Source organism: Bombina bombina, chromosome 4 (genome assembly GCF_027579735.1).
Source record: "Bombina bombina isolate aBomBom1 chromosome 4, aBomBom1.pri, whole genome shotgun sequence".
NCBI lineage: Eukaryota > Metazoa > Chordata > Amphibia > Anura > Bombinatoridae > Bombina > Bombina bombina.
This window is the reverse complement of record NC_069502.1, coordinates 1127370414-1127385076: the sequence shown is the minus strand read 5'-3', so window position 1 is coordinate 1127385076 and position 14663 is coordinate 1127370414. Positions and strand designations below refer to the sequence as shown.

At 36.1% G+C, this 14663-nt stretch overlaps 1 protein-coding gene across 1 annotated transcript in view; it reads right to left on the bottom strand.

Annotated features, from left to right (window-relative positions):
• The window catches only part of KCTD3 (potassium channel tetramerization domain containing 3), a 237441-nt gene that overhangs the window by 18316 nt on the left and 204462 nt on the right, over positions 1–14663 (bottom strand). Inside the window, 3 exon segments of the mRNA XM_053712496.1 lie at positions 10969–11009; positions 11011–11082; positions 11084–11109. Coding sequence (XP_053568471.1) covers positions 10969–11009; positions 11011–11082; positions 11084–11109 — 139 coding nt within the window.

Here is a 14663-nt window from a genome sequence, read left to right as displayed (position 1 = left end):
CTGCAATGCCCCTTGGTCTTAGCACCGCTAGAAGGGACCCTAGTACCTTTGTGAAAATCCTTGGAGCAGTGGCTAATCCGAAAGGAAGCGCCACGAACTGGTAATGTTTGTCCAGGAATGCAAACCTTAGGAACCGATGATGTTCCTTGTGGATAGGAATATGTAGATACGCATCCTTTAAATCCACCGTGGTCATAAATTGACCTTCCTGGATGGAAGGAAGGATAGTTCGAATGGTTTCCATCTTGAACGATGGGACCTTGAGAATTTTGTTTAAGATCTTGAGATCTAGGATTGGTCTGAACGTTCCCTCTTTTTTGGGAACTATGAACAGATTGGAGTAGAACCCCCATCCCTTGTTCTCTTAATGGAACAGGATGAATCACTCCCATTTTTAATAGGTCTTCTACACAATGTAAGAACGCCTGTCTTTTTATGTGGTCTGAAGACAACTGCGACTTGTGGAACCTCCCCCTTGGGGGAAGTCCCTTGAATTCCAGAAGATAACCCTGGGAGACTATTTCTAGCGCCCAAGGATCCAGAACATCTCTTGCCCAAGCCTGAGCGAAGAGAGAGAGTCTGCCCCCCCACCAGATCCGGTCCCGGATCGGGGGCCAATATTTCATGCTGTCTTGGTAGCAGTGGCAGGTTTCTTGGCCTGCTTTCCCTTGTTCCAGCCTTGCATTGGTCTCCAAGCTGGCTTGGCCTGAGAAGTATGACCCTCTTGCTTAGAGGACGTAGCACCTTGGGCTGGTCCGTTTTTACGAAAGGGACGAAAATTAGGTCTATTTTTTGCCTTGAAGGGCCGATCCTGAGGAAGGGCGTGGCCCTTACCCCCAGTGATATCAGATATAATCTCTTTCAAGTCAGGACCAAACAGCGTTTTCCCCTTGAAAGGAATGTTTAGTAGCTTGTTCTTGGAAGACGCATCAGCCGACCAAGATTTCAACCAAAGCGCTCTGCGCGCCACAATAGCAAACCCAGAGTTCTTAGCCGCTAACTTAGCCAATTGCAAAGAGGCGTCTAGAGTGAAAGAATTAGCCAATTTGAGAGCATTGATTCTGTCCATAATCTCCTCATAAGGAGGAGAGTCACTATCGAGCACCTTAAGCAGTTCATCAAACCAGAAATATGCGGCTGTAGTGACAGGGACAATGCATGAAATGGGTTGTAGAAGGTAACCCTGCTGAACAAACATCTTTTTAAGCAAACCTTCTAATTTTTTATCCATAGGATCTTTGAAAGCACAACTATCCTCTATGGGAATAGTGGTGCGTTTGTTTAAAGTAGAAACCGCTCCCTCGACCTTGGGGACTGACTGCCATAAGTCCTTTCTGGGGTCGACCATAGGAAACAATTTTTTTAAATATGGGGGGAGGGACGAAAGGAATACCGGGCCTTTCCCATTCTTTATTAACAATGTCCGCCACCCGCTTGGGTATAGGAAAAGCTTCTGGGAGCCCCGGCACCTCTAGGAACTTGTCCATTTTACATAGTTTCTCTGGGATGACTAAATTTTCACAATCATCCAGAGTGGATAATACCTCCTTAAGCAAAATGCGGAGATGTTCCAATTTAAATTTAAATGTAATCACATCAGATTCAGCCTGCTGAGAAATGTTCCCTAAATCAGTAATTTCTCCCTCAGACAAAACCTCCCTGGCCCCCTCAAATTGGGTTAGGGGCCCTTCAGAGATATTAATATCAGCGTCGTCATGCTCTTCAGTAACTAAAACAGAGCATCCACGCTTACGCTGACAAGGGTTCATTTTGGCTAAAATGTTTTTGACAGAATTATCCATTACAGCCGTTAATTGTTGCATAGTAAGGAGTATTGGCGCGCTAGATGTACTAGGGGCCTCCTGAGTGGGCAAGACTCGTGTAGACGAAGGAGGGAATGATGCAGTACCATGCTTACTCCCTCACTTGAGGAATCATCTTGGGCATCATTGTCATTATCACATAAATCACATTTATTTAAATGAATAGGAATTCTGGCTTCCCCACATTCAGAACACAGTCTATCTGGTAGTTCAGACATGTTAAACAGGCATAAACTTGATCAGAAAGTACAAAAAACGTTTTAAAATAAAACCGTTACTGTCACTTTAAATTTTAAACTGAACACACTTTATTACTGCAATTGCGAAAAAACATGAAGGAATTGTTCAAAATTCACCAAATTTTCACCACAGCGTCTTAAAGCCTTGAAAATATTGCACACCAATTTTGGAAGCTTTAACCCTTAAAATAACGGAACCGGAGCCGTTTTAAGCTTTAAACCCCTTTACAGTCCCTGGTATCTGCTTTGCTGAGACCCAACCAAACCCAAAGGGGAATACGATACCAAATGACGCCTTCAGAAGTCTTTTATGAGTATCAGAGCTCCTCTCACATGCGACTGCATGCCATGCCTCTCAAAAACAAGTGCGCAACACCGGCGCGAAAATGAGACTCTGCCTATGCTTTGGGAAAGCCCCTAAAGAATAAGGTGTCTAAAAACAGTGCCTGCCGATATTATTAAATCAAAATACCCAGAATAAATGATTCCTCAAGGCTAAATAAGTGTTAATATCAATCGATTTAGCCCAAAAAAAGTCTACAGTTTAAATAAGCCCTTGTGAAGCCCTTATTTACAATCGTAATAAACATGGCTTACCCGGATCCCATAGGGAAAATGACAGCTTCCAGCATTACATCGTCTTGTTAGAATGTGTCATACCTCAAGCAGCAAGAGACTGCAAACTGTTCCCCCAACTGAAGTTAATTGCTCTCAACAGTCCTGTGTGGAACAGCCATGGATTTTAGTTACGGTTGCTAAAATCATTTTCCTCATACAAACAGAATTCTTCATCTCTTTTCTGTTTCTGAGTAAATAGTACGTACCAGCACTATTTGAAAATAACAAACTCTTGATTGAATAATGAAAAACTACAGTTAAACACTAAAAAACTCTAAGCCATCTCCGTGGAGATGTTGCCTGTACAACGGCAAAGAGAATGACTGGGGTAGGCGGAGCCTAGGAGGGATCATGTGACCAGCTTTGCTGGGCTCTTTGCCATTTCCTGTTGGGGAAGAGAATATCCCACAAGTAAGGATGACGCCGTGGACCGGACACACCTATGTTGGAGAAATAACATCCCCAAAAGCCAATTCTTAAGGGTACGGAAAAACTGTTCAAATATCAATACATGGGAAAAGCAAGTAAAACGACTAAAAGAAAAATTTGTGGAAAGGGGCTATAAGGAGGAACATATAGATCTTAAGATAGAAGAAGTACGACAGGTGGAGAGAAAAGAGTTAACAAAATATAAAGAGTGTAAAAAATGTGGAACAGAAGGAATACTCAATATACCAATGATCACAGAGTATAGCAGCAATCGGCATATCATAGAATTTTTTTTTAAGAAACACTGGCACCTGTTGAAAAATGACGATATTATTGGAGATAAACTCCCTGACCAACTAAATTTCGTCTATAGGAAAACAGGGAATCTGAAAAACAAATTAGCTCCAAGTCTGCAACGGAAGAAGAAACCAAGTACACAAGATGTACAGGGGAAACCAATTAAAGGATTCTACCCATGCCCCACCTGCAAAGCTTGCAGAAGAGGGATTAAGACTAAAAGTTCCAATCAACTCAGACTGGAGAAGAATTTGTTATTAAAGACCTGATCAGATGCCAAGACACAGGGATTAATTTATCTTATGGAATGCTCCTGTGGCCTTCAGTATATTGGCCAGACCTCAAGAAGCCTCAGAGACAGGCTAAGAGAGCATATATTGCTGATTGAAAAACAGAACAAAGATACAATATTATATAAACATTTTGCCATCAAACATAACGGCAAAGTACAAGATTTGAAATTTATGGGCATACAAAAAGTAATTAGAAATTGGAGAGGAGGTGACTTCGAAAAAATCCTCCTTAAGCCGAATCCAAATGGATTTTTTTATTAGACTGTTTACATCCGAAAGGTCTAAATAATAGAGAGGATTTCACCCACCTATTCAACTGTTAAATCTATTACCATCAATATGCCCCACTTAGGTTATTTCCTCCTTAGACTTTCCACCGACAGAACTCACCCCCAGTCCCCAGGATAATAAACAATTTGAGATCTATAATTATGTTTATCCCCCTCCCGTATCTAGAGAACCCTGATCTAGACATATAGGGATTTATCGTCATGTTATCCCCTTATATTATTATATCTGAATAATATCTTCAGCCTGTAGCTATTCCTTCTGGTTTTATCCAGTTGTTCATTAATCTCTGCTTATAAACACCATCTCCCTTTCTCTTATGCTCAACATAAGTTATCATCAAGCCTCCAATCAATTGGTACTGATTTACAATAGACCATTTTAATAATTTTAATGGTTTTCTTTATGGGGCTTAAATCAAATGTGAATTATATGATCATTCTGTTTCATTTTATTTTATTTAAATTTATTTTGAAGGCTCCATTATACTTGGCCTACATGGGGACCGTAAAAATACTAGTATACAACAGCGCATCTTCACATTTTAAGTACCATAAATGACCATTAATCTATAGGATCCATTCATTAGCTCTTTTTCACACTCAGTTCAGAATCATAAGGATGGGCTTTTTCATACTTAGTTTGGGATCATAGGAATGTATGTTCCCACTATATAAGTCAAGACTAAACTACCCTTTTGTCTAGACTATATATATATCCTTTGCTTCTTATTCGAAGTAATAGAGCCTTAGCTGTGGTCCCTCTATACCACCACTATTCTAGACCTCAAGATATGGTCTTTATCAATACATCTGGAATTTGATGTCATTTCTCAGATTCTTTCTAGTATTTAGGATACTAATACTGAGTTAAATATATACTTAGTTTTTTTTACATATGTTCATGTTTTAATTATAACATGATAATCTATTTATAGCATGACATTCGATGTGATTATCACATATTTGCAATATGAAATTTTGTTTCCAACATGAAACTCTAGTAATGGCCACATATTAGAAATTATTTGTTGTCATCTTTTGTATGTCTATAACATGAATTTCTAATGACTGCCATATATTGAACACTATTTGTATATCCTCATCTGTAGGACTGTTTTGCACAAACAAATCGATTGCTGTATTATTAACATCTGTTGTCAGGAAAGTTATAGAGCTTCCAATACCCGTTTTTTTCCACATTTTTAATGTTTGCCCCCAATTTTTTCAATGTTTGCCCCCACTTTTTTACTATTCACCCTCTTGGCATTATATAAACACATACTTGACAAGGTGATTATATTCATCGTAGACTGTTAAGTTCACTCTATACTGTATTATGTCTTTTTAAGCCTTCTGTGATCTAACATCTAATCAGGATGGACATTACCCACACACCCCCTCCTTAACTACCAATGGGAATAGAGAAAATTGGGTCGTGATGTCACGACAATCAAATACCCAGAACATCGCAATACATAAATCTACATCAAGTACTAACTCCTTATGCACTGTATTATTTCCTTTGAAAGCCATCTGTGAATTCGATTTCCAATTAGGATGGACATTACCCACATGGACATCGTAATACATAAATCTACATCAAGTACTAACTCCCTTATGCACTGTATTATTTTTTTCTCAAAGCCATCGATGAATTCGATCTAACATCCAATCAGGATGGACATTACCCGCACACCCCCTCCTTAACTACCAATAGGAACAGAGAGATTGGGGTCGTGATGTCACGACCAATCAAATACCAGGATTTCGTAATAATTTCCTTATGCACAATTATACTGTATTTATGCCACTTTCTGTTAACGATAACTCCGTAATTATGATGTGACATCATGTCCCTAGATACAGTGATTCACTCTTAGAGCAGCAATGCCTAATTCTAAATAACACCTAACACTGTCAAGTCCGCAAACCGGAAGTGACGTTACGCTCCTGGGCACTATAATGTACTAAGCATATTATAGAGCAATATAAGCGAGCAGAATTTCTGTAAGGACACATATCCAATTAACATATAGAAGATTAAATATGTTAATTAACATACATTACAAATATATATATATATATATATATATATATATATATATATTTTTTTTTTTAATACTGTTTGCGAAACCGGAAGTAGAATGTTCTAAGTCCCATCCGGTCATCTAAGTGATATCCCTATTTAAAGACGTTGAGCTTACCAGTGTATCAGTCTTGATAAAGGTCCACTGTGGACTGAAACGAGTAGACCCATTGGTAAGCATTTTTTCATAAGTTATATTGTTTTTTAGGATGTGTTACGCTATGTTTTAAACTTTGGTTACAGGAAGACATTAGGACATTGGATGAGCAGCTGATCGCCGTCAGGAACTGCCTGAGAACTTTCGCCATCAGGATCCAAGGTCTTTTCATGTGCCTTTTTTTGACTTTTCACTCACTTATTTGGATTATACAAGCAAAAAAAAAAATTTTTTCTCTGTTCTTCACTAACGTTTGTTGGACATCAATTTTTGAATTTTTATTTTTCCACTACTTTTGTCTTCATTTTCATCATTTGCACTCATTGTGACATTTCATTGCAACCAATTTTTTCACCTTTTATAATTTTCTTATTTTTATTTTTTGTGTTTTTTGTGCTGCAGTGCTATTAACACATATTTTTTATGCGCATTATTTGATTTATTGATTTCTCTTTTGCATTGTTTGGTACATCACATTGCACATCACACTTATTGAATTTATATAATTATTCTTAACCTCATTATTATCCATGGATCCATGATTGATTAGCTGTTTACTGTATTGCCCTTTTATTGATTTTCATTGCTAGCTGTTATCCAACTGCACATCTGAATTATATTCTCACTAATAGGGAATATTTTGCTTTCTTCTACCATTCCAGACACTATTGTTATTTATTGTTTTTAACTTTAAGGTATTAATTCCCATTTTTCATTGATTTTAATGTTTTATTAAATCATATTTAATACACATTTTTGTAGTGTGTATATTTATCCCTTGGCCTTTCTTTGGCGCTGTACTCACTACCCTTTTGATATTCATCTCTCCTTTGGGGGTTGGTTAGACCCTCTTTTTTGTGTACAGCTTAGGGATTATTTTAGCGCTTGGTTACCACACTTACACTTACATATGTCCCTTTAATCCAGGTTGTAGTAAAAACATTAGGATATAAAATCCATAGATATGACAAACTGCATGACCCATCTGACACGTTTCAGCTTGTCAGCTGTAATCAGACTGGTCTGTGTTCACATTCAGCATAATTTATATACATGATTGAAAACAATTTAAAAAAAAAAGTTTACAGAATTAGTCCCAACAGAATGCAAGAAAGAAAGGAACGTACAATAATAAAAACAGGTTGAGTAAAGGTAACACACCCCATCCAAAGTGCTTTATAAGCATTAAACATATAGGAGCCCTATGCAAGGTGTGATTTACCTGCTGGACTGTTTTTCACTTTGTATAAAATAAAGACAGAATTTTATTCCACGTTGTATTTGAGTTCTAAATGTCCCTGTGCTTTTCAGACTTTATTAATACCTTTTAATGGTTAACAGAGAAAGGTTAAAGTACAATATTTTCAGGATCAGATTTGTTCCTTGTGCATATAAAAAGAACAAAGCTGAACAAGTCCATTAAATATACCCAGCAATTAACACACCGATTTAGCAGAAGTGTCTCACTGTCAAGTATCACTGGTCAAAATAACTAAATGATCAAGCAAGGTTTTAAGGTGGTTATGCAGTCTTGATGGGTTAAACCTACAATTCTTGTAAGGAAGTGCATGGTTGGCAGAGCTCTGAGACTGCATTATACAAGACAGTGGCACATACATCTTTTGTAAGATTTAAAGGGACAGTCTAGTCCAAAAAAAACGTTCATGATTCAGATAGGGCATGTAATTTTAAACAATTTTCCAATTTACTTTTATCACCAATTTTTCTTTGTTCTCTTGGTATTCTTAGTTGAAAGCTTAACCTAGGAGGTTCATATGATAATTTCTTAGACATTGAAGGCCGCCCTCTTAAGAATGCATTTTAAACAGGTTTTTCACCACTAGAGGGTGTTAGTTCATGTGTTTCATATAGATAACACTGTGCTCATGCACGTGAAGTTACTGTGAGCCATCACTGATTGGCTAAACTGCAAGTCTGTCAAAAGAACAAATAAAGGGGCAGTTTGCAGAGACTTAGATACAAGATAATCACAGAGGTAAAAAGATATAAATAAAACTGTGTTGGTTATGCAAAACTGGGGAATGGGGTAAACAAAGGGATTATCTTTCTTTTTAACAATAACAATTCTGGTGTAGACTGTCCCTATAAGCAACATTATTAAACTGTCAGACTCTGCACCCGGTTACATCTATTATAATTAAGACTTTTTGCGTTGAAAGAACGTTCCCATAGCATTAAGACCCTCATATACTGCTGAGATGTCAGAATAGAAGTTAAAACCTTAAAAATGGGCAAGTTTAACTGAAAATACCTGTTCCCCTACAAATAAAGGCCTATAAAAATCACACAAGTTGTTATGGCTCTGTAATCCAATGCAGTGGGCTAGGATGATAAAATGCAGATATAAGCTTTAATTTGACAGTAGTTACTTCCATAAACCATACAGGGATTACAGCCTTAACCAGACCTTTTATTTTAGGGGAGCAAAAGTAATTGGACAATCACCTGCTCTTTCTTGGCTAGGTTTGTGTCCTTATAACATCGGTTAGTCCTTTGTGAGCATGCATTTAGCGCTGCGAATCCGTTTTGCGCTCTACAAATAACCGATAATGCTAATAATAATAATGCATATTCTCATTGCTATGTAAAGTAAACAAGATAAACAAGAGGACTATGTAAAAGTAAACAAGAAAACAAGGAGCCCTATGTAAAGTAAACAAGAGGACTATGTAAAGTAAACAAGAAAAACAAGAGCACTATGTAAAGTAAACAAGATAAACAAGAGGACTATGTAAAGTAAAAAAGAGCCCTATGTAAAGTAAACAAGAGCTCCATATAAAGTAAATAATAGCCCTATATAAAGTAAACAAAAGGACTATGTAAAGTAAACAAGATCACTATGTAAAGTAAACAAGATAAACAAGAGGGCTATGTAAAGTAAACAAGAGGACTATGTAAACAAGATCACTATGTAAAGTAAACAAGAAAACAAGAGCCCTATGTAAAGTAAACAAGAACCCTATGTAAAGTAAACAAGAGCCCCATATAAAGTAAACAAGAGCCTATATAAAGTAAACAAGAGCCCTATATAAAGTAAACAAGAGACCCATATAAAGTAAACAAGAGCCCCATATAAAGTAAACAAGAGCCCTATGTAAGTAAAACAAGAGGACTATGTAAAGTAAACAAGATGACTATGTAAAAGTAAACAAGATGACTATGTAAAGTAAACAAGAAAAACAAGAGCACAATGTAAAAGTAAACAAGATAAAACAAGAGGACTATGTAAAGTAAACAAGAGCCCCATGTAAAGTAAACAAGAGGACTATGTAAAGTAAAAAGAGCCCTATTTAAAGTAAACAAGAGCTCCATATAAAGTAAATAATAGCCCTATATAAAGTAAACAAGAGGACTATGTAAAGTAAACAAAAGGACTATGTAAAGTAAACAAGATGACTATGTAAAGTAAACAAGAGCACTATGTAAAGTAAACAAGATAAACAAGAGGACTATGCAAAGTAAACAAGAGGACTATGTAAAGTAAACAAGAGGACTATGTAAAGTAAACAAGATAAACAAGAGGACTATGTAAAGTAAACAAGAGGACTATGTAAAGTAAACAAGATCACTATGTAAAGTAAACAAGAAAACAAGAGCCCTATGTAAAGTAAACAAGAGCCCTATGTAAAGTAAACAAGAGCCCCATATAAAGTAAACAAGTTGCCCTATATAAAGTAACAAGAGCCCCATATAAAGTAAACAAGAGCCTATGTAAGTAAACAAGAGGACTATGTAAAGTAAACAAGATGACTAATGTAAAGTAAACAAGATGACTATGTAAAGTAAACAGATCACTATGTAAAGTAAACAAGATCACTATGTAGGCATACAAGTATCAAATAATACCTACACCAATGTTAAGAAGTTTACTATAAGATGAAAACTACTAATAAGCCTCAGGAAAGAATGGACAGGTTCAAATTTGCTTATAAAAAGCTAGGTAACACATGGTGTTGTGGTCTGGATATAAGGAACTAGCTATTATATCATTAGATGTCATGGCTGCTGATGGCACCAGGATGATGAATCTTCTACTCTAAATTAAACCATCAAACTGTGTTCCTTATAACCCTACTAGAAGGTGTTTTACACTGCAATGGGTCTCTGACCCCAAAAGTAATGCAAAAGGAACTAAAGAGTTTAAGGGACCGAAAGAAAAATGGTCTCAAAACTTGCTAAAATCAATCACTTTACTTTTTACTTTACTGAAGATGTGTGGACATGGGGAAATGCCCTGAAACAAACAGGGAAACTAAAGATTATCTACAACACAGGCCTGGCAGAGTATCAAAAAGAAAGCATCCGGTGATGTCAATGGGTCACATATTATAAACATGTAAATGCAAAGAGTTTGCAACTAAATACTACATTTAATGACAATAAGATTATGTTACTGGATTATTTACTTTTGGTCCCCTACAATGAAGGAGCTATGCAAAATAATGGCTGTAATTACTATACAGTTCCCAGCTTATGAATGTAAGATTGCCTCATATTAAAGATGACAGTCCTATATAAAATCTTCTTGGACAGGGTTTATATTTAAATTCCAAAGTGCTGGAGTACAGTGTAAAAAAACTAAACCTGGTGTCACTTATTAATGAAACCAAGGAACCTCACTGGATTTATATAAAAATTTTTCAATTAAATAATTGTGATGCTGCACAAATTACATAAACAGCATCACAGAAACTCTAAAATTATTTTTTTTTTACCTTGAAATGGAGTCCCGTAGACGGCTTTGGTGAACTACAGAGGGTTGCTGGACTGATGTTGGGCGTGGCACAACGAGATGAACTGAGATCACATTGGTCTAATAATGTTAATAGGCTCTTCTTCTGTTGGCCCTCCAACATCTATAAAAGACAAATATTATTCAAAGATAACGCCAGACTTAGCATAAAATCCACAAATGTATCAGCCCATATTGCTTGTTTCTGCAAGTCATTTAAAGTCACTTTACAACAACAAAACTAAATTATTATTATTCTAAATTTGCTTGTATGTTTTTTGTTCTAAATATGTTAAACAGATAAACCACTTAGTGTAACATACTAATTATCAATCAGAATCATAGCCCACTGCTGGGGATGTCATACAGAATTAGGGTGAGAAAAATACCAAAATGGTCATGATGTCATTCTCTCAGTATAAAACTTTGGATTTTGAAAGGTTTCAGTTGCACACATTGTATGATATTTTATTTACACCTATTATTGTCAAGTATTTTAATTGTTATATCGTATTATAACAAAGCAATCCACAATGTATTACTAGGTAAAATCCATTTCAAAACAAAGACAAGGGATAGACAGATGTCCATTTCTCACATTCAATTCAAAGAACAATTACTCCTGTTAAGATTTGCTTCCCCAATCAAATGCTTCCACAGAACAATTGTGACCATTCAACTTTTAAAACAAACATTTGAATGCTGGCTTCCATAGACTATCAAAGAAGTCTAACGGGAACAGATATTCAAATGTTATATCCGAATATTAACATTTGAATGTTGATTGTCATATTTCAATACAAGTCTATGGGAATTAGCATTCAAATGTTAATTCCGTGTTACATTTGATATTCTATTTATGGGAATTCATAAACAAATTATATTAATCGAAGATTCTATTTGAATTGTATATATCTTTTTATTTGCTACTACTTTTTCATTTTTTTTTGGCACATAAGTATTGGTGGTTTTTATAATTTTGTAACCCTTGGGGCCCTTAGATTATATCCCTGTCTGAATTGTATGTACCACAGAAGGAAATTAATTTCCAAAAATAGTTATCTAATGTTTGGTAAAACAAATATAACATTTTGGTAAAAGCAATACATTCAACAGACTTTATTTTTTACTAAATGCCCCTCGCTTCTGGTCAGAGTATACAAGATTATAAACCGACTCTAGTTCAGTGATTCTTAGCAAATAAAAAAAATTCTGTTGAGTTAGAGAACTAAGCAAAAGTATCACACAAGATAAGGTCTGAGGATGGAAAGATACAAAATAGTTTATTATATCCTTTTAGATAATTTTTTAGAGACACGCAACATTGCTCATACATATTACTTAGCTTACAGTAGTTAATTAACATTACAAGTTCTTGTTGTTTTGTAAGCATATGAAAAATAAAATTAGGTTAACAAATTTCATAGCTATGACAACAAAAAGGTTTGTAAACCACCACACTAGTGGCAAACTATACACTATGCACACAATATAAAAACTGTGACTCAGGCTATTCTACACAAAAAGCTACTCAACATTATTTAACAAAAAACATAATTTATGTAAGAAATTACCTGATAAATTAATTTCTTTCATATTGGCAAGAGTCCATAAGCTAGTGACGTATGGGATATATAATCCTACCAGGAGGGGCAAAATTTCCCAAACCTCAAAATGCCTATAAATACACCACTCACCACACCCACAATTCAGTTTAACGAATAGCCAAGTAGTGAGGTGATAGAAAAAGGAGTAAAAAGCATTAAAAAAAATAATTAAAAAAAATAATTGTGCTTTATACAAAAAATTAAAACCACCATAAAAAGTGTGGGTCCCATGGACTCTTGCCAATATGAAAGAAATGAATTTATCAGGTAAGTTCTTGCATAAATTATGTTTTCTTTCATTTAATTGGCAAGAGTCCATGAGCTAGTGATATATGGGATAGTAATAACCAAAATGTGGAACTCCACAGAAGAGTCACTAGAAAGGGAAGGATAAAAAATAATAACAGCCATTTTCCGCTGAAAGAAATTAAATCCACAGTCCAAAAAATACGTTTTTTTCTCATAATTGAAAAGAAAAAAAACTTAAAACAAAAGTAGAGGAATCAAACAAACAGCTGCCTGAAGAACTTTTCTACTAAAAACTGCATCCGAAGAGGCAAATACATCAAAACGGTAGAATTTAGTAAATGTATGCAAAGAAGACTAAGTTGCTGCTTTGCAAATCTGATCAACTGAAGCTTCATTCTTAAAAGCCCACGCAGTGGAGACTGATCTAGTAGAATGAGCTGTGATTCTCTGAGGCGGGGCCTGACCCGACTCCAAATAAGCCTGATGAATCAAAAGCTTTAACAAAGATGCCAAGGAAATGGCAGAAGCTTGCTGACCTTTCTTAGAACCAGAAAAGACAACAAATAGACTAGAAGTATTCCTGAAATCAGTAGCTTCAACATAATATTTCAAAGCTCTTACAACATCCAGAGACGGTAAGGATCTCTCCAAAGAATTCTTAGGATTAGGACACAAAGAGGGGACAACAAGTTCCCTATTAATGTTGTTAGAATTCACAACCTTAGGTAGAAATTTAAATGAAGTCCGCAAAACTGCCTTATCCTGATGAAAAATCAGAAAAGGAGACTCACAAGAAAGAGCAGATGATTCGGAAACTCTTCTGGCAGAAGAGATGGCCAAAAGGAACAACACTTTCCAAGAAAGTAGTTTAATGTCCAAAGAATGCATAGGCTCAAAAGGAGGAGCCTGTAAAGCCATAAAAACCAAATTAAGACTCCAAGGAGGAGAGACTGATTTAATGACAGGCTTGATACAGACCAAAGCCTGTACAAAATAGAATATCAGGAAGTTTAGCAATCTTTATGTGAAATAAAACAGAAAGAACAGAGATTTGTCCCTTCAAGGAACTTGCAGACAAACCTTTATCCAAACCATCCTGAAGAACTGTAAAATTCTAGGAATTCTAAAAGAATGCCAGAATTTATAAGAAGTACACCATTAAATGTAAGTCTTACAAAATCGATAATAAATCTTCCTAGAGATAGATTTATGATCCTGTAACTTAGTATCAATCACTGAGTCAGAGAAACCTCTATGACTAAGCGTTCAATTTCCATAGCTTCAAATTTAATGATTTGAGATCCTGATGGAAAAACATCCCTTGAGACAGGTGGTCTGGTCTTAAAGGAAGTGGCCAAGATTGGCAACTGAAAATCCGGACAAGATCTGCATACCAGAACCTGTGAGGCCATGCTGGTGCTACCAGAAACACAAATTATCGTTCCATGATGATCTTGGAGATCACTCTTGGAAGAAGAACTAGAAGCGGGAAGATATAAGCAGGTTGGTAAAACCAAGGAACTGCTAACGCATCCACCAACTCTGCCTGAGGATCTCTGGACCTGGACAAGTACCTGGGAAGTTTCTTGTTTAGATGTGTAGCCATCAGATCTATTTCTGGAAGACCCCACATCTGAACAATCTGAAAAAACACATCTGGATGGAGCGACCACTCCCCCGGATGTAAAGTCCGATGGCTGAGATAATCCGCTTCCCAATTGTCTACACCTGGGATATGTACCGCAGAAATTAGATAAGAGCTGGATTATGCCCAAGAAAGTATCCGAGATACTTCTTTCATAGCTAGGGGACTGAGAGTCCC